This window comes from Salmo salar, chromosome 12, assembly GCF_965601325.2.
Source record: "Salmo salar chromosome 12, fSalSal1, whole genome shotgun sequence".
NCBI lineage: Eukaryota > Metazoa > Chordata > Actinopteri > Salmoniformes > Salmonidae > Salmo > Salmo salar.
Window position 1 is genome coordinate 95,147,363 of NC_138302.1, and position 21,218 is coordinate 95,168,580.

The following is a 21,218-nucleotide window of genomic DNA, read 5'->3' on the forward strand; positions in this document are numbered from 1 at the left end:
CACACACACACACACACACACACACACCCCTATCTCCTAATTTATCCGTCAGATCCTGGACTTTGGTTTGGCGCGACACACTGATGATGAGATGACGGGTTATGTAGCGACCAGGTGGTACCGCGCCCCAGAGATCATGCTGAACTGGATGCATTACAACATGACAGGTAATGATATACTATAACTATCACTACAACATGACAGGTAATGATATACTATAACTATCACTACAACATGACAGGTAATGATATACTATAACTATCACTACAACATGAAAGGTAATGATATACTATAACTATCACTACAACATGAAAGGTAATGATATACTATAACTATCACTACAACATGACAGGTAATGATATACTATAACTATCACTACAACATGACAGGTAATGATATACTATAACTATCACTACAACATGACAGGTAATGATATACTATCACTACAACATGACAGGTAATGATATACTATCACTACAACATGACAGGTAATGATATACTATCACTACAACATGACAGGTAATGATATACTATAACTATCACTACTACATGACAGGTAATGATATACTATCACTACAACATGACAGGTAATGATATACTATAACTATCACTACAACATGAAAGGTAATGATATACTATAACTATCACTACAACATGACAGGTAATGATATACTATAACTATCACTACAACATGACAGGTAATGATATACTATAACTATCACTACAACATGACAGGTAATGATATACTATCACTACAACATGACAGGTAATGATATACTATCACTACAACATGACAGGTAATGATATACTATAACTATCACTACTACATGACAGGTAATGATATACTATCACTACAACATGACAGGTAATGATATACTATAACTATCACTACTACATGACAGGTAATGATATACTATCACTACAACATGACAGGTAATGATATACTATCACTACAACATGACAGGTAATGATATACTATCACTACAACATGACAGGTAATGATATACTATAACTATCACTACAACATGACAGGTAATGATATACTATAACTATCACTACAACATGACAGGTAATGATATACTATAACTATCACTACAACATGACAGGTAATGATATACTATCACTACAACATGACAGGTAATGATATACTATAACTATCACTACAACATGACAGGTAATGATATACTATCACTACAACATGACAGGTAATGATATACTATAACTATCACTACTACATGATAGATACAACACACACCTGGTACATATTCATCTAGTACACACACACAAGAAAACTGACAACTACATGAATGGATTGTTTTTGTTGTTGTAGTGGACATCTGGTCAGTAGGCTGCATCATGGCAGAGCTGCTCACTGGACGGACGTTATTCCCCGGCACTGACCGTATCCTTTCACTGTCATCATGGTGACGGAGAAAAGTTCAATATTGACCCCTATCCCCTACATCATTGGTGGGTAACATACGGATCTTGCCCGCGAGCCCAATCAATATGGCCCACGGGAGGTTTAATTGTTTTGTTTATTTGGGAAAGTATTATTTCGGGTTTATAAAAAAATATAGTCCCCTAAAGCACTGCATCGCAGTGCTATAGGCGTCACTACGGACAAGGGTTTGAACCGGGGCTATATGGTCCATTGAACAAGCATGGGAAACTGTTTAAACCCTTTACAATGAAGATCTGTGAAGTTATTTGGATTTTTACGAATTATCTTTTAAAGACAGGGTCCTGAAAAAGGGACGAGTTTGCATAGATACACATTTTAATGGGCCTATACATGCATACATGCATACATACATACATACATACATACATACATACATACATACATACATACATATTTTTTAGAGAGTTTTGAGAACTGTCCTCAAGTCTTATCCAACTTTTCCTTCTCTTCCCACCTCGTTCCATTCATCCATCCCATCCCTCGGTTTTCCTTTATGTTGGAGTGGTATAGACGTAGACGTTGGTGTGGTATAGACGTTGGTGTGGTATAGACGTTGGTGTGGTATAGACGTAGACGTTGGTGTGGTATAGACGTTGGTGTGGTATAGACGTTGGTGTGGTATAGACGTTGGTGTGGTATAGACGTTGGTGTGGTATAGACGTTGGTGTGGTATAGACGTTGGAGTGGTATAGACGTTGGTGTGGTATAGACGTTGGAGTGGTATAGACGTAGACGTTGGTGTGGTATAGACGTTGGAGTGGTATAGACGTAGACGTTGGTGTGGTATAGACGTTGGTGTGGTATAGACGTTGGAGTGGTATAGACGTTGGAGTGGTATAGACGTTGGAGTGGTATAGACGTTGGAGTGGTATAGACGTTGGAGTGGTATAGACGTTGGAGTGGTATAGACGTTGGAGTGGTATAGACGTTGGTGTGGTATAGACGTTGGAGTGGTATAGACGTAGACGTTGGTGTGGTATAGACGTTGGTGTGGTATAGACATTGGTGTGGTATAGACGTTGGTGTGGTATAGACGTTGGTGTGGTATAGACGTTGGTGTGGTATAGACTGACGTTGGAGTGGTATAGACTGACGTTGGTGTGGTATAGACGTTGGTGTGGTATGGACGTTGGAGTGGTATGGACGTTGGTGTGGTATGGACGTTGGTGTGGTATGGACGTTGGTGTGGTATGGACGTTGGTGTGGTATGGACGTTGGTGTGGTATGGACGTTGGTGTGGTATGGACGTTGGTGTGGTATGGACGTTGGTGTGGTATAGACTGACGTTGGTGTGGTATAGACTGACGTTGGTGTGGTATAGACTGACGTTGGTGTGGTATAGACTGACGTTGGTGTGGTATAGACTGACGTTGGTGTGGTATAGACGTAGACGTTGGAGTGGTATAGACGTTGGAGTGGTATAGACGTTGGTGTGGTATGGACGTTGGTGTGGTATGGACGTTGGTGTGGTATAGACTGACGTTGGTGTGGTATAGACTGACGTTGGTGTGGTATAGACTGACGTTGGTGTGGTATAGACTGACGTTGGTGTGGTATAGACGTAGACGTTGGTGTGGTATAGACGTAGACGTTGGTGTGGTATAGACGTAGACGTTGGTGTGGTATAGACGTAGACGTTGGTGTGGTATAGACGTTGGTGTGGTGTTGACGTTGGTGTGGTATAGACGTTGACGTTGGAGTGGTATAGACGTTGGCGTTGGAGTGGTATAGACGTTGGTGTGGTATAGACGTTGGTGTGGTATAGACTGACGTTGGTGTGGTATAGACTGACGTTGGTGTGGTATAGACTGACGTTGGTGTGGTATAGACTGACGTTGGTGTGGTATAGACGTTGGTGTGGTATAGACGTTGGAGTGGTATAGACGTTGGAGTGGTATAGACGTTGGAGTGGTATAGACGTTGGAGTGGTATAGACGTTGGAGTGGTATAGACTGACGTTGGTGTGGTATAGACTGACGTTGGTGTGGTATAGACTGACGTTGGTGTGGTATAGACGTTGGAGTGGTATAGACTGACTTTGGTGTGGTATAGACGTTGGTGTGGTATAGACTGACGTTGGTGTGGTATAGACTGACGTTGGAGTGGTATAGACTGACGTTGGTGTGGTATAGACTGACGTTGGTGTGGTATGGACGTTGGAGTGGTATGGACGTTGGTGTGGTATGGACGTTGGTGTGGTATGGACGTTGGTGTGGTATAGACTGACGTTGGTGTGGTATAGACTGACGTTGGTGTGGTATAGACTGACGTTGGTGTGGTATAGACTGACGTTGGTGTGGTATAGACGTTGGTGTGGTATAGACGTAGACGTTGGAGTGGTATAGACGTTGGTGTGGTATGGACGTTGGTGTGGTATGGACGTTGGTGTGGTATGGACGTTGGTGTGGTATGGACGTTGTTGTGGTATGGACGTTGGTGTGGTATAGACTGACGTTGGTGTGGTATAGACTGACGTTGGTGTGGTATAGACGTAGACGTTGGTGTGGTATAGACGTAGACGTTGGTGTGGTATAGACGTAGACGTTGGTGTGGTATAGACGTTGGTGTGGTGTTGACGTTGGTGTGGTATAGACGTTGACGTTGGAGTGGTATAGACGTTGGCGTTGGAGTGGTATAGACGTTGGTGTGGTATAGACGTTGGTGTGGTATAGACGTTGGTGTGGTATAGACGTTGGTGTGGTATAGACTGACGTTGGTGTGGTATAGACTGACGTTGGTGTGGTATAGACTGACGTTGGTGTGGTATAGACGTTGGAGTGGTATAGACGTTGGAGTGGTATAGACGTTGGAGTGGTATAGACGTTGGAGTGGTATAGACGTTGGAGTGGTATAGACGTTGGAGTGGTATAGACGTTGGAGTGGTATAGACTGACGTTGGTGTGGTATAGACTGACGTTGGTGTGGTATAGACTGACGTTGGTGTGGTATAGACTGACGTTGGTGTGGTATAGACGTTGGAGTGGTATAGACTGACGTTGGAGTGGTATAGACTGACGTTGGTGTGGTATAGACTGACGTTGGTGTGGTATAGACTGACGTTGGTGTGGTATAGACTGACGTTGGTGTGGTATAGACGTTGGAGTGGTATAGACGTTGGTGTGGTATAGACGTTGGTGTGGTATAGACGTTGGTGTGGTATAGACGTTGGAGTGGTATAGACGTAGACGTTGGTGTGGTATAGACGTAGACGTTGGAGTGGTATAGACGTTGGTGTGGTATGGACGTTGGTGTGGTATGGACGTTGGTGTGGTATGGACGTTGGTGTGGTATGGACGTTGGAGTGGTATAGACGTTGGAGTGGTATAGACGTTGGTGTGGTGTTGACGTTGACGTTGGTGTGGTATAGACGTTGACGTTGGTGTGGTATAGACGTTGGAGTGGTATAGACTGACGTTGGAGTGGTATAGACTGACGTTGGAGTGGTATAGACTGACGTTGGTGTGGTATAGACGTTGGTGTGGTATAGACGTTGGAGTGGTATAGACGTTGGTGTGGTATAGACTGACGTTGGTGTGGTGTAGACGTTGATCAGTTGAAGCTTATAATGCTCCCATGGCAATCCCAGAACCTGAGCTCTTTATGAAAATCTGAGTCTTCTGCCACGTTCTTTTCCGCTTTGGCTCCGCCCACGCCCGCTTGCCTGCATTTGGGTTGTGCCTCTGCGTTACTATGACAACCTCCTAAACTACTATACTTTCTTCCTGTCCTGCCCTTATATAGCTACTCACTGTAACTCTAACTCAACACCACAGCTCCCTGTGTATGTCCAGCTCCCAGATACATGGGCTGCTCTCAGTCAATATTCTTGTATTCTTAAAGCCAATATTTAAGGTAAACAATTAGTAACTAAAAACTTCCATAGTGTGTCTATTAAGAGAAGCAAAGACGACCATCTAGTTCAGTTCCCCAACTCTGCTCCTCCAGTACCACCAACAGTACACAGTTGTATTGTATCCTTGGACAAACACACCTCATTCAACCCAATGAGGTGTGTTTGTCCAGGGATACAATACAACTGTGTACTGTTGGTGGAACTGGAGGACCAAGGTTGGGAAACACTTATCTAGTTGTCATTGAGTAGAGCTGCCTTGTAATGCCCTCGATTCCCTCTTGTCAATCTGAGTTCATCTGTTCCTCTGACACATGTTTCTCTACTGTGATCTCAAAGCATGTTGTCTCTATTCAGTAGTACAGCTCTCTCCATCCTCTCTACCTCCCTCTCTCCTCTCCCTACATTCACTCTCATCACCCCATCTTATTCTCTACCCCACACACACACACACACACACACACACAAAAATAGGAAAACATTTATTCAGTATTTACAGTTGAAGTCGGAAGTTTACATGCACCTTAGCCAAATACATTTAAACTCGGTTTTTCACAATTCCTGACATTTAATCCTAGTAAACATTCCCTGTTTTAGGACTGTTAGAATCACCACTTCATTTTAAGAATGTGAAATGTCAGAATAATAGTAGAGAGAATGATATATTTCAGCTTTTATTTTTTTTAATCTCATTCCCAGTGGGTCAGAAGTTTAAATACACTAAATTAGTATTTGGTAGCATTGCCTTTAAATTGTTTAACTTGGGTCAAACGTTTCAGGTAGCCTTCCACAAGCTTCCCACAATAAGTTGGGTGAATTTTGGCCCATTCCTCCTGACAGAGCTGGTGTAACTGAGTCAGGTTAGTAGGCTTCCTTGCTCGCACACACTTTTTCAGTTCTGCCCACAAATTTTCTATAGGATTGTGGTCAGGGCTTTGTGCTGGCCACTCCAATACCTTGACTTTGTTGTCCTTAAGCCGTTTTGCTTCAACTTTGGAAGTATGCTTGGGGTCATTGTCCATTTGGAAGACCCATTTGCGACCAAGCTTTAACTTCCTGACTGATGTCTTGAGATATTGCTTCAATATATCCACATCATTTTCCTCCCTCGTGATGCCATCTATTTTGTGAAGCGCACCAGTCCCTCCTGCAGCAAAGCACCCCCACAACATGATGCTGCCACCCCCGTGCTTCACGGTTGGGATGGTGTTCCTCAGCTTGTAAGCCTCCCCCTTTTTCCTCCAAACATAACCATGGTCATTATGGCCAAACAGTTCTATTTTTGTTTCATCAGACCAGAGGACATTTCTCCAAAAAGTACGACCTTTGTCCCCATTTACAGTTGCAAACTGTAGTCTGGATTTTTTATGGTGGTTTTGGAGCAGTGGCTTCTTCCTTGCTCAGCGGTCTTTCAGGTTATGTCGATATAGGACTCGTTTTACTCTGGATATAGATACTTTTGTACCTGTTTTCTCCAGCATCTTCACATGGTCCTTTGCTGTTCTGGGATTGATTTGCACATTTCGCACCAAAGTAAGTTCATCTCTAGGAGACATCCTTCCTGAGCGGTATGACTGCTGCGTGGTCCCATGGTGTTTATACTTGCGTACTATTGTTTGTACAGATGAACGTGGTACCTTCAGGTGTTTGGAAATTGCTCCCAAGGATGAACCAGACTTTTTCAGAGGTTTTGACTGATTTCTTTTGATTTTCCAATTATGTCAAGCAAAGAAGCACTGAGTTTGAAGGTAGGCCTTGAAATACATCCACAGATACACCTCCAATTGACTCAAATGATGTCAATTAGCCTATCAGAAGCTTCTAAAGCCATGACATAATTTTCTGGAATTTTCCAAGCTGTTTAAAGGCACAGTCAACTTAGTGTATGTAAACTTCTGACCCACTGGAATTGTGATACAGTGAAATAATCTGTCTGTAAACAATTTTTGGAAAAATTACTTGTGTCATGCACAAACTAGATGTCCTAACCGACTTGCCAAAACTATAGTTTGTTAACAAGGAATTTGTGGAGTGGTTGAAAAATGAGTTTTAATGACTCCAACCTTTGTGTATGTAAACTTCTGACTTCAACTGTAGTTTAGGGACACTTTGACCTGTGTGACAGTATGATGTGTGACCCTTGACCCTGACCCTGAAAGATATAAACCAGCTGCAGCAGATCATGAGGCTGACAGGAACGCCCCCGGCCTGTCTCATTAGCCAGATGCCCAGCCACGAGGTGAGGCACTACGATATGTCCTTCCCAGGTCTCTCCAGTTCCTCCAGGCTGCAACAGGCCTTCCCACAAGTCCCATGTTGTTTCCATGCCTTTTTTAAAGAGATTCTCCGGTACTTTTGTATACTTTTTAGCGAGTAGTTCTGAAAGTAGAGCTCACGAGGCAAAAGTGGTCCTCGGAAATTGCGTACTACGTCACATATGTGCACATACAGTGCCCATAGAAAGTCTACATCCCCCTTGGATTTATTCACATTTTATTGTCTTACTTAGTGGGATGAAAATGTATTTAATTGTCATTTTTTTGTCAACAAAATAGATTTAAAAAAAATAAAGATGAATGAAAACTAAAACGCTAATATACCTTGATTAGATAAGTATTCTTGGGTAAGTCTCATAAGAGCTTTGCACACCTGTATTGTGCAATATTTGCCCATTATTCTTTTCAAAATTCTTCAGAACTGTAACTTGGCCACTCAGGAACATTCACTATCTTCTTGGTAATCACGCGATTAAACTGATTAATCGTTTAATTGTAATTAACTAGGAGATCGGGGCACCAAGGAGAATATTCAGATTACAAAGCTATAATTTTCCTAATATAACTTTCCTGTACTATAATATTATATTCTATTATAGTATAGGCAGATTATCTTCTAGTTTAATTGGTGTATTTTACCTCTAGTCCAGTCTCATACCAAACGTCGTAAATTGTTGTATCTGCACGAACCCAGTCTTTACTAAAATCATCCATACATCAATTGTCTTAAAATCATTTATTTACTACACTAAGTAATTAACAGAAAAACATACAAACAGTAATTATCGTCACAAAGGATTGGTATCGGAATGTGCCCTACTGGCTAAACAGGCAGGTCGGCCTGTTGAACAATGGATCATAAAAGGTCGGCTGAGAAGTTACACAGGGTTCATTAATATTAACAATTGAAGGCTCACTCATTCGGGAACAATTGCAATCAATATATATTTATGCTCAGTGTGTCGTTCTGATTCTTGTTGGAGATTTCGGTTCTGTTGGGAAGTTTTGTCCGCGTTCTCTCTCTCTCTCTCTCTCGGTTAGAATGGATCTTTCAGAGTGACATTCATTAATGTCGTCATAGAATGGTGGTTTCGTTGGTCTTCGCGTTCGATGATATAATTTACTTAGCTGCAGACTAATAATTAATATCAAAGACTTGTTCTTATTCTGTCGGTATCAATAGTCTAAAAGTTAACCACGTGGTATGGTTCACTTTCAGTAGAGGAATTAGATGGTAGAACCTATTTGCCAACGGAGTGTAGGCCTGGTCTGGAGAAATGTAAATCAGGGAGTGTTTTATAGTGCCCATCGAACAGGCTGGTCAAATGACACCTGGTCCTGTATGTGTCCCTGGGGCGTGCCTATGACTGAGTTAGATTTGGTTACAGAAATACAATTCTATCACATTACATCAGTACATAGCATCTCAATGTCTTACAAAAGCTTTATCCTTATTAATACATTCCATACACCCATATGAGGCAAGTCTTAAACTGAGTCTATTATATAAACAGTTTTATGGTAATATGGCTATATTGTCTCTTCTGAGTATCACAAAATGGTACCAAGCGGATCAGTTCGTAGCTGGATTCTTCACCAATCTTCCATACCTTCTCCAGAACACAAAATGTCGCTTGGCTCTCCAATTCTATGAGTTGGAAGAATTTCCTGTGTCTCTCGATGGGCCATGTGGCCAGAGACTCTCCTGGAATTTTTGAGTTTTTACGACCCTTTACACACAGGGTGGATTGTGTGCAAAAGGGAGGGGTCAACTGTCCTCCCTGTACCAAAAGAGGCCAACGTCATGACACTGGTGTAAAGCAGACTGAAGCAGGTTTTGCTGTAGGATTTTGCTGTTGCCTGTTTATTATCTTCCTGAAAAACTTGCCTAAACAAAACTATATTTTAGTTATTTAATTTGTAAAAGTGTGTAGCATTCTCTTTTCACTTTGACTTGGAGTATTTTGTGTACTGTAGATCAATGACAAAAAAATGCAATTAAATCTATATCAATCCCACTTTGTAACGCAACCAAATGTGAAAAAAGTTCAAGGGGGTGTAGATTTTCAATAGGCACTGTATGTGCACCACATCAATGCTCTCTCACTCTGCTGTGTGTGCGTCTCGCTAGCTGTCGCTCAGATGGCGAGGGGCTGAAGCTCATTGGTTGAAACTAATTGCTAGGGGGCTGGCACCGCACAGATTCCAGAAAACAGTCTCTTTCAAACTAGGGATTTTGTGGCTAATTGAGGTAAAACAGTAATTCTGCTCATAGATTATGCGTGTGTGAACTACACATTAACACATCCAGCCCAAAGTGGGGTGTTAAAAAAAAAATATATATATGAAAAAAACCGGAGCATGTCTTTAAGATCCAATTTATTTTTTCACACCTCTGATTTTGAACTCTTTATTGTTGAGGAAGGGCTTGTAGGTAAGCATTTCACTGTATGGATTACACCTGTTGTATTCTGTCATGTGACAAACTTTGATTTGATATTGCTCTCTGTCCACGGAACCCAGGCAGAAACAGAATTGGAGTCACAACATCAACCAATGCCCTTTTCCCTCTGAAAGCCAATCAACCTTGCTATTTTTTTGATTGATGACAATATGCCCCTAGAATTTTGTTACACTCTGCAGAGCTCTTCCCACCCTCTCTCTACACCAGTCTGCTTTTTGTCTCTGATGTAATCTCACCACTTCCCAGAGTGCTTTGAAAGCCCTAATTCCTGGTAACTGTCAAAAATAAAGGAAATACCAACATAGTGTCTTAATAGGGCGTTGAGCCACCACGAACCGCCAGAACAGCTTCAATGCACCTTGGCATAGATTCTACAAGTGTCTGGAACTCTATTGGAGAGATGAGACACCATTCTTCCACCAGAAATTCCATCATTTGGTGTTTTGTTGATGGTGGTGGAAAACGCTGTCTCAGGCACTGCTCCAGAATCTACCAGAAGTGTTCAACTGGGTTGAGATCTGGTGACTGAGACACACACACACACACACACACACCCACACCCTTTAAACCCCCTGTGCTCCTTTGAGACCCCTCTTTTTAAAGTCACTGAGATTTCAGATTTAAAAAAATAAATAGCAGTAAAGCTATTTAAGGTTGAGTTGATACTTCAGTATGCATACCTGCCCAGAACTATTATAGTCCATGCATATATTATTGGATTCCAAGCATGCCCAAAGAGAAGATGCACTTATCATTTTTCACAGTGAGTGTTTGAGGCAGCAGTTGGGCAAAATGGAGCACACAATTCCATAAAAGTAATCTCGAAGTATAAAACAGAACAAGGAAGTTGTTGACGTGATCTCCTAATAAGTTTTGAAATGTGGTATAAGAATTTTCAAAGTAGATAAACATTTCATGAAATATGATTAGGTGATTTATTTTTTAATAGATGACCCTAAGCATGTTGGGATGTTAATTGCTTAATGAACTCAGGAACCACACCTGTATGGAAGCACCTGCTTTCAATATACTTTTTCTCCCTGTATTTACTCAAGTGTTTCCTTTATTTTGGCAGTTACCTGTACATCCACTGTGCCCGTAACTGAAATGTCCTTCTCCCATTGGCGTCAATGCATGATTTACGCATTCTGATCAAGTTTTGACCCTAAGTGTACAGAAAGCTATCTTCACAGCCGACCTGTGGGATCACTTGATTTCAGAAACAGTCGTCTGTGTTCTCTATCCAGTGTGTTTTTGAGCTGTGTTGAGTGGAATATGTGTTGAGCTGCTATGTGTGTATCTTTGACAGGCCAGAAACTACATCAACTCCCTTCCCCAGATGCTCAAGAGGAACTTTGCTGATGTGTTTGTTGGCGCTAACCCACTAGGTAATAATGGGCTAGTCTGTGTTGTGTAACATGCGTACACACACACTGTTTAACACACAGCATTTCCTTTATACTCTCCATCTTTTGGTACTACCCAGTAAGAAATAAGGTTTTTGTCTGTTTAGTGTAACGTTCACACTCACTCACACTGTCTAATCAGACACACTCTCTGTCCCTTTCTCCCCTCCCCCTTCTCTCCCACTAGCGGTGGATCTGTTAGAGAAGATGCTGGTTCTGGACACTGATAAGCGGATCACAGCGTCCGAGGCCCTGGCCCACCCCTACTTCTCCCAGTACCACGACCCTGACGATGAGCCAGAGTCCGAGCCATACGACCAGAGCTTCGAGAGCAGAGAGCTGGAGATAGAGGAGTGGAAAAGTAGGTGGACATAACAAAATACTCTTATTTAACTAGGTACTGTACAAGTCTACTGACCTCTGATTCTCTTGTTTTCCCTCCTCTCGCTCTCCCAGGGTTGACGTATGAGGAGGTTTGCAGCTTTGAGCCCCTGCCATTCGATGGAGACGAGATGGAGTCCTGAGTGGACGAGGGTGAAGTCATTGCTAATCCCGCCTCCTTCTCTTACTGAACTGTGAGGAAGAAGTTGCATGTAGACACTGATCTAGGGCCAGTTTTGTGTTTCATCCCCTAATGGTTTAGGTTAGGATCTGGGGGTAAGCTGATCCTAGATCTGTACTTATATACAACTTACATCCGGAGCACGCAACCTTGTGTGAGGACTATCAACTCACCAGACTAGTTCAAACAAACAAACAGGAAACCACGACATTCAAGTGCCTGCCGTCATTCATTTCTGGGGTTAGAGGTCAAGGGTCAAAGGTGACCCCCCCCCCCCCTCCTACACCCTCCTCCAGCTTGCTGTATTATATCGTCTTTGATTGGGTCCCTGGGATGAATTGGGGAAATTACTTTGTAATATATTATCTAGTGTTTGTGTGTTTTAGAATGTATTAAGTCACATTATTTGCCAAAAACTACCTAAATTCCTGGAAAAGGTGCTCAGATTTTAACGTTCAATATAGCAAAAACAATCACATGGTTTAACCAACAAACCACTGCATTTTTAGAACAGTTATTTATGGTCTGTAGTTCATAGCCTTTTGGATAGAAGATGGTAGGAAATACAACAGTGGTCATGACCTGCTCCTCTACGACAAACCTTGTCTCCACTGTCAAACTGTACTCTGTTGTTATGCCTACCAGGGTTTTAGATGTGTAAATAAGACTGCCCTCTTGTAAATAAATCATACTGTGCACCAAAAGTAATACTGTCTAGAAGTCCCTATTATCATAGAGCATAGACCCCTCAAGGCTTAGAACGTTGCCCCTAGCTACAAGAACCCTTTAGGAATGACTGGCAGGTTCCATACTCAGAGGGATTGTTATTTAATAGTATTCCATTAGAATGTACACTAGTTTTAACTTAATCATAGTAAAGTTTTGACATCCATCTTTTCTCTCTAAGTCAATCACCCAGAAAGAGGGAAGGGGAGGGCTTGGTAGTTTATTCGCTTATCCTGCCTCTTAACTTATCTATTTTTCTACCCATCTCTGTCTGTTTCTTTTCACTCCATCGTTGTATCATTGCCCCCTTGAGCACTGTCCTGTCCTCTGTGTAGTCTGATGAAAAGTAAGTGCAGAGGTAATGTGACTGTCACAAAATGTTATTTAATAGAATGTATTTAAAATCCTCCAACCCCATATCACAAGACTGATGCTGAAATCAGAATGGGTTTTCCCAAGCATCCATAGTGTCTGCTCTGTCGAGTGCTTTAAGGTTCAGAGTTGGAGCTTCCATTAGATATCTATAGGCATAGAGATCCTATTAATAACATACAATTCTATGGTTCTAGGAATCTATAGGAAGTCTTGATAAATCACTGGATTCCCAGTCCTAGTTATTGACAATGTATTTTTAAATAACTATATTTCCGTAGCTGTATCTTGTTATTCTGTTCTATTAAATATGTGGGATGGTAGCTCCCCCTACTGTATTTAACACCTTTTTATCTTTTCATTTCTACATGAAGTGGCTTCATGTTAGTCTCTGAGTGCATGCCAAAATAGCACATTATTCCTTATATAATGCACTATTTTGGATCAGATCTCATAGGGCCCTGTTCAAAAGTAGTGCACTAAATAGGGAATATGTTGCCATATAGGATGTACTGTGATTATTCCCATAGAGCGATCAACATATTTATCTCTTCTTATTTATACAGTACAGCGCTCAAACCAGACAATATTCAGAATCTCTTCCAGTTAAAACAAAAACAATGCCTGAATCTTAACACAGTAACTACTTTTTATTTAGTATTATTTTATGACTGCTCATGGTGGGAATTGTTCTGGCTCTGTAAAGCAGTAGACTACCTATCAAATCAGTGTTGGTGTCAAAGTCATTCAATTTATTTCAAATGGACTTGAACCCGTCTCTAGCTCTTCCCACGGCTGTATCTCTGTGTTCATTAGGCATAAAACTGGAGAAAACCTTTTGAAACAAATGGGCTTTCTAATTGCATGTTTCAAAATGTGTTTTTTTTTTTGTTTACCGTTTGCTGCGTTCTGAACATAGACTCATGACATACAGGGCTGTGGTCTTTCTGTGTAAATCAGTGAGTGTCCACTTGAGGGCTGTATCATAGCAGGATCACTAACAGACAGCTGGGGCGTATTCATTACGCCGGTCTGTTAAAAAACAAACTGAAACGGAAGCAAACGAAACGGGGCGGGACCTACCTGAATTTGTCCAATAGAAACTCTTGTTTTCGTTGCAAAACGCAACTGTTTGGATTAATGATTAGACCGCAGCTCTTGTCTGGCTCATTTAAAAAGCTAAGAGTTGTTGGGACTGTCAAGTCAGTTATAGCATGCCCATTTCAAGTCTTAATGTTGGAAATATATTTCTGATCATTTATTTCTGATCATTTCGTTGGCTGACCCGTTGATCCTGCTTTGCGATACAGCGTTGTGTGTTTTCATGGTTACAGCAGCAGGATGCTGGAGGGTAATACAGAAACCCCATACATTGTATTGACACAGTAACATAGGTTAGTGATTTAGCAGACGCTCTTATCCAGAGCGACTTACAGTAGTGAGTGCATACATTTCTCTTTTTTTTTTCCTGTGCTGGCCCCCCAGGTTAGTTAGGTTACTGTCCTCCAGCAATCTCTCTCTCTCTCTCTCTCTCTCTCGCTCTCTCTCTCTGTCTCTCTCTGTGTGTGTGTCACAGCAAATTACTATTCATAATCTGGCTGATCATGCAATGAGTATTGGTTACCTTATTTTGCTATTGTTATGGTTGTTTATTTGATTTATATGTTTTTAACAGACAGACCATGTTTACTTTGTACTTTAATGATTCCCCACATTCAGAACCATGAGAGCAGGTAATGTCACCTGTTAATACCACTGTTAGAAAATAAAGGCTATTATTTTTCAGAACTGGCCTGTCATTCTTCCTTACTATATGCAGTTTCCTCATTAAATTACACAATGCAGAGCGAACCACGCTACATCTGCATGTGTGGTTCCCACTGTGAAGCATGGAGGAGGAGGTGTGGTTCCCACTGTGAAGCATAGAGGAGGTGGTGTGCTGGTGACACTATGTGATTTATTTAGAATTCAAGGCACACTTAACAAACATGGCTACTACAGCATTCTGCAGTGATACGCCATCCCATCTGGTTTGCGCTTAGTGGGACTATCATTTGTTTTTCAACAGGATAATGACACAAAACACACTTCCAAGTTGTGTAAGGACTATTTGACCAAGGAGTTTGATGGAGTGCTGCATCAGATGACCTGGCCTCCACAATCAACCGACCTTAACCCAATTGAGATGTTTTGGGATGAGTTGGACCGCAGAGTGAGGGAAAAGCAGCCAACAAGTGCTCAGCATATGTGGGAACTCCTTCAAGACTGTTGGAAAAGCATTCCAGGTGAAGCTGGTTGAGAGAATGCCAAGAGTGTGCAAAGCTGTCATCAAGGCAAAGGGTGGCTACTTTGAAGAATCTAAAATATATTTAGATTTGTTTAACACTTTTTTTTGGTTACTACATGATTCCATATTTTATTTCATAGTTTTGATTTCTCAACTATTTTTCGACAATGTAGAAAATAGTCAAAATATAGAAAAACCCTTGAATGAGTATGTCCAAACGTTTGACTGGTACTGTAGTTTGAAGAGAGCAGAGTTGGAGTGACTTGCACTTTCTCTTGAGCTATTGTTATAGCCCACCTTTTTAGGAGTGGGAATATTTTCAGACGGAGAAATATGGTTGATCAATATTTAGGCCTATTTCTAGACAATGTAGTAAACTATAGCCTAATCATAGGCCTATTTAGGAAGAACATTTCCTTGGAAAGATAACTGCACGTGCTTCTCCGCCCATGTATAGGCTATAGCCTACTCTATTTAACTGAGAACACACGCGCACCTGATCTCGCAGGTATGGCTACTGACCTGAAAGCAGCTAGAATGACGACATTTACATTACATTTACATTTACATATAAGTCATTTAGCAGACGCTCTTATCCAGAGCGACTTACAAATTGGTGCATTCACCTTATAATATCCAGTGGAACAACCACTTTACAATAGTGCATCTACATCTTTTAAGGGGGGGTTAGAAGGATTACTTTATCCTATCCCAGGTATTCCTTAAAGAGGTGGGGTTTCAGGTGTCTCCGGAAGGTGGTGATTGACTCCGCTGTCCTGGCGTCGTGAGGGAGCTTGTTCCACCATTGGGGTGCCAGAGCAGCGAACAGTTTTGACTGGGCTGAGCGGGAACTGTGCTTCCTCAGAGGTAGGGAGGCGAGCAGGCCAGAGGTGGATGAACGCAGTGCCCTTGTTTGGGTGTAGGGCCTGATCAGAGCCTGAAGGACACAAGGGAGTTGTCAACCGTGATGGCGAGATCATGGAACGGGCAGTCCTTCCCCGGAGGAAGAGCTGCTCCGTCTTGCCGAGGTTCAGCTTGAGGTGGTGATCCGTCATCCACACTGATATGTCTGCCAGACATGCAGAGATGCGATTCGCCACCTGGTTGTCAGAAGGGGGAAAGGAGAAGATTAATTGTGTGTCATCTGCATAGCAATGATAGGAGAGACCATGTGAGGATATGACAGAGCCAAGAGACTTGGTGTATAGCGAGAATAGGAGAGGGCCTAGAACAGAGCCCTGGGGGACACCAGTGGTGAGAGCACGTGGTGCGGAGACAGATTCTCGCCACGCCACCTGGTAGGAGCGACCTGTCAGGTAGGACGCAATCCAAGCGTGGGCCGTGCCGGAGATGCCCAGGTCGGAGAGGGTGGAGAGGAGGATCTGATGGTTCACAGTATCAAAGGCAGCAGATAGGTCTAGAAGGATGAGAGCAGAGGAGAGAGAGTTAGCTTTAGCAGTGCGGAGAGCCTCTGTGACACAGAGAAGAGCAGTCTCAGTTGAATGCCCAGTCTTGAAACCTGACTGATTAGGATCAAGAAGGTCATTCTGAGAGAGATAGCAAGAGAGCTGGCCAAGGACGGCACGTTCAAGAGTTTTGGAGAGAAAGGAAAGAAGGGATACTGGTCTGTAGTTGTTGACATCGGAGGGATCGAGTGTAGGTTTTTTCAGAAGGGGTGCAACTCTCGCTCTCTTGAAGACGGAAGGGACGTAGCCAGCGGTCAAGGATGAGTTGATGAGCGAGGTGAGGTAGGGGAGAAGGTCTCCGGAAATGGTCTGGAGAAGAGAGGAGGGGATAGGGTCAAGTGGGCAGGTTGTTGGGCGGCCGGCCGTCACAAGACGCGAGATTTCATCTGGAGAGAGAGGGGAGAAAGAGGTCAAAGCACAGGGTAGGGCAGTGTGAGCAGGACCAGCGGTGTCGTTTGACTTAGCAAACGAGGATCGGATGTCGTCAACCTTCTTTTCAAAATGGTTGACGAAGTCATCCGCAGAGAGGGAGGAGGGGGGGGGGGAGGAGGATTCAGGAGGGAGGAGAAGGTAGCGAAGAGCTTCCTAGGGTTAGAGGCAGATGCTTGGAGTTTAGAGTGGTAGAAAGTGGCTTTAGCAGCAGAGACAGAAGAGGAAAATGTAGAGAGGAGGGAGTGAAAGGATGCCAGGTCCGCAGGGAGGCGAGTTTTCCTCCATTTCCGCTCGGCTGCCCGGAGCCCTGTTCTGTGAGCTCGCAGTGAGTCGTCGAGCCACGGAGCAGGAGGGGGGGACCGAGCCGGCCTGGAGGATAGGGGATCAGAGGAAATCAAAGGATGCAGAGAGGGAGGAGAGGAGGGTTGAGGAGGCAGAATCAGGAGATAGGTTGGAGAAGGTTTGAGCAGAGGGAAGAGATGATAGGATGGAAGAGGAGAGAGTAGCGGGAGAGAGAGAGCGAAGGTTGGGACGGCGCAATACCATCCGAGTAGGGGCAGAGTGAGAAGTGTTGGATGAGAGCGAGAGGGAAAAGGATACAAGGTAGTGGTCGGAGACTTGGAGGGGAGTTGCAATGAGATTAGTGGAAGAACAGCATCTAGTAAAGATGAGGTCAAGCGTATTGCCTGCCTTGTGAGTAGGGGGGGAAGGTGAGAGGGTGAGGTCAAAAGAGGAGAGGAGTGGAAAGAAGGAGGCAGAGAGGAATGAGTCAAAGGTAGATGTGGGGAGGTTAAAGTCACCCAGAACTGTGAGAGGTGAGCCATCCTCAGGAAAGGAACTTATCAAGGCGTCAAGCTCATTGATGAACTCTCCAAGGGAACCTGGAGGGCGATAAATGATAAGGATGTTAAGCTTGAAAGGGCTGGTAACTGTGACAGCATGGAATTCAAATGAGGAGATAGACAGATGGGTCAGGGGAGAAAGAGAGAATGTCCACTTGGGAGAGATGAGGATTCCAGTGCCACCACCCCGCTGGCTCGATGCTCTAGGGGTATGCGAGAACACGTAGGCAGACGAGGAGAGAGCAGTAGGAGTAGCAGTGTTCTCTGTGGTAATCCATGTTTCCGTCAGCGCCAGGAAGTCTAGGGACTGGAGGGTAGCATAGGCTGAGATGAACTCAGCCTTGTTGGCCGCAGACCGGCAGTTCCAGAGGCTGCCGGAGACCTGGAACTCCACGTGGGTCGTGTGCGCTGGGACCACCAGGTTAGAGTGGCAGCGGCCACGCGGTGTGGAGCGTTTGTATGGCCTGTGCAGAGGGGAGAGAACAGGGATAGACAGACACATAGTAGACAAGCTACAGAAGAGCCTACGCTAATGCAAAGGAGATTGGAATGACAAGTGGACTACACGTCTCGAATGTTCAGAAAGTTAAGCTTACGTTGCAAAAATCTTATTGACTAAAATGACAAAAATGATACAGTACTGCTGGCTGGTGGAGTAGGCTAGCTAGCAGTGGCTGCGTTGTTGACTTTGAACGTGTAGCTGGCTAGGTAACCTCGCTAGTTTCAGTACTACCCCTTGTCATGATACAAAGCAACTTTGTAGCTAGCTAGCTAACATAACACTAATCAAGACGTTCCTTGTAATGTATTTAGTTTCTACAATGCTGCTCGTCGGTAATAGTTGGCTGGGTTAGGAAAAATGGCGTCGCGGGGGACGGAAATAGCTGGCTAGCTGACCTCGATGGCTGGCTAGCTAACCTCGGTAATTACTAAACTACACAATTATCAAGCTATGACAAAGACAACTAAGTAGCTAGCTAGCTAACACTGCACTAGTCAAATCGTTCCGTTGTAAAGTATTAGTATCTACAGCGCTGCTAGTCGGTAACGGTTGGCTAGCTAGCAGTGGGTTAATGATGACTAGGTGTGTTGACTAAGTCTGGCGCCGCGTCGCGGCTGGCTAGCTCACCTCGATAATTACTCAAACTACACAATTATCTTAGATGCAAAGACAGCAAAGATAACTATGTAGCTGGCTAACTAACACTAACACCACACTAATCAAGTCGTTACGTTGTAATGTAATAGTTTCTGCAGTGCTGCTAGTCGGTAGAAGTTGGCTAGCTAGCAGTGATGACTAGCTAGCTAGCAGCTAGCAGTGTTGACTACGTTAGGAGGACGAAGATAGCTAGCCTCGATATTTACTCTAATTACTCTAAACAACACAATTATCTTTGATACAAAGACGGCTATGTAGCTAGCTAAGAAGAATTGCTCAGATCAAACAAATCAAGCCGTTGTAATGTAGTGACACTTGCTACGTTTTGCGTAGGCCTATAGTCCTTTTAGGAGGGCGATTTGCAGGCAGAGAGAAATAAATGTGTAATCAATATTTATTGAAAATGAAAAGGCTCAATGCTCGCTAACCTATGTGGGCATTGTGCCTTTTCCTTTTCAATGATGATTGCATTTTTTGATTGAACTTCGACTCACGTTGGTTGAGCACCCTCCACTTCTTTCCATTATCAATATTTATTTACAGACTCTGTAGTAAACTACAGTCTAATCTTATTTAAGTTAATTTCCTATTCAAGTTAACTTCCACGTGATTCTCTGCCCATGTAGGCAGCCTACTCTATTTCAATGAGACCACACATACTAGGCACACTCGAACTCTCACGCTCAACTAGGAGAGGTGGGCTACTGAATTTGAATACAAAAAAATATATGTTTTTTTAATACAATATTTAGGCTAACGCATACAAAGCAAAAAGTAGACTGTTTCCAAATAATCTGTGGGACAACAAAAAATATTTTCATCCCAAAGTCGTCTGTCTGATGGCCTGCTCCCGCCCGCAGCATGAAAAATGCTGACCACGCATCAATGATCTGTCGGGACTCGCACATCCTGCAGGCATCCCGTGGGAATGCAGCTCTCTAGTGCAGTCAGTACACAACACTATGCTCATCACATCCTGCAGGCATCCCGTGGGAATGCAGCTCTGTAGTGCAGTCAGTACACAACATTATGCTCATCACATCCTGCAGGCATCCCGTGGGAATGCAGCTCTGTAGTGCAGTCAGTACACAACACTATGCTCATCACATCCTGCAGGCATCCCGTGGGAATGCAGCTCTGTAGTGCAGTCAGTACACAACACTATGCTCATCACATCCTGCAGGCATCCCGTGGGAATGCAGCTCTCTAGTGCAGTCAGTACACAACATTATGCTCATCACATCCTGCAGGCATCCCGTGGGAATGCAGCTCTCTAGTGCAGTCAGTACACAACATTATGCTCATCACATCCTGCAGGCATCCCGTGGGAATGCAGCTCTGTAGTGCAGTCAGTACACAACACTATGCTCATCACATCCTGCAGGCATCCCGTGGGAATGCAGCTCTGTAGTGCAGTCAGTACACAACACTATGCTCATCACATCCTGCAGGCATCCCGTGGGAATACAGCTCTGTAGTGCAGTCAGTACACAACACTATGCTCATCATGTCTTAGCAGGATCAGACAGAGCTCAGGTGAGTTTTGCAGTAGGCCTATATTAACAATATTAGTGACTGATACAAAGTTCCCTCTTTAATTGATGGGTAGACCTACAGGACAGCAGTTTAAGATTAAAGCTACAGTCTGGGATCTGGGAATAATGATAATTTCAATTATTGAGCCGTTGATTCTGTTCTTGGATAATATAATGTATAAATGTATACTATGGTAATTCTTTATCATGCCTCATTTTAGGAGGATCAGATGGTGACAGGGGTCTCAGCAGGGTAAGGCAGCCAGGGAAGACCAGTCAGTGAAAGGGGTGAGGTGAATTTTTTTCAGGTACAACACTTTATTCTCTCTATACAGTTAACACTGGACAAGACGGATGCTTTTTTTCAAGGCAGTCT

At 43.3% G+C, this 21,218-nt stretch overlaps 1 protein-coding gene across 2 annotated transcripts in view; it reads left to right on the top strand.

Moving 5' to 3' along the window:
• The window catches only part of LOC106566105 (mitogen-activated protein kinase 14A), a 48,004-nt gene extending 33,095 nt beyond the window's left edge, over positions 1-14,909 (top strand). For both annotated transcript variants that reach the window (XM_045691904.2, XM_014133956.3), the window contains exons 7-12: positions 53-167; positions 1,331-1,402; positions 7,475-7,554; positions 11,365-11,443; positions 11,649-11,822; positions 11,918-14,909. In XM_045691904.2, coding sequence (XP_045547860.1) covers positions 53-167; positions 1,331-1,402; positions 7,475-7,554; positions 11,365-11,443; positions 11,649-11,822; positions 11,918-11,985 — 588 coding nt within the window. In that variant the 3' untranslated portion in view covers positions 11,986-14,909. The remainder of the gene's footprint in view (positions 1-52; positions 168-1,330; positions 1,403-7,474; positions 7,555-11,364; positions 11,444-11,648; positions 11,823-11,917) is intronic.
• Positions 14,910-21,218: the final 6,309 nt, after the last annotated feature.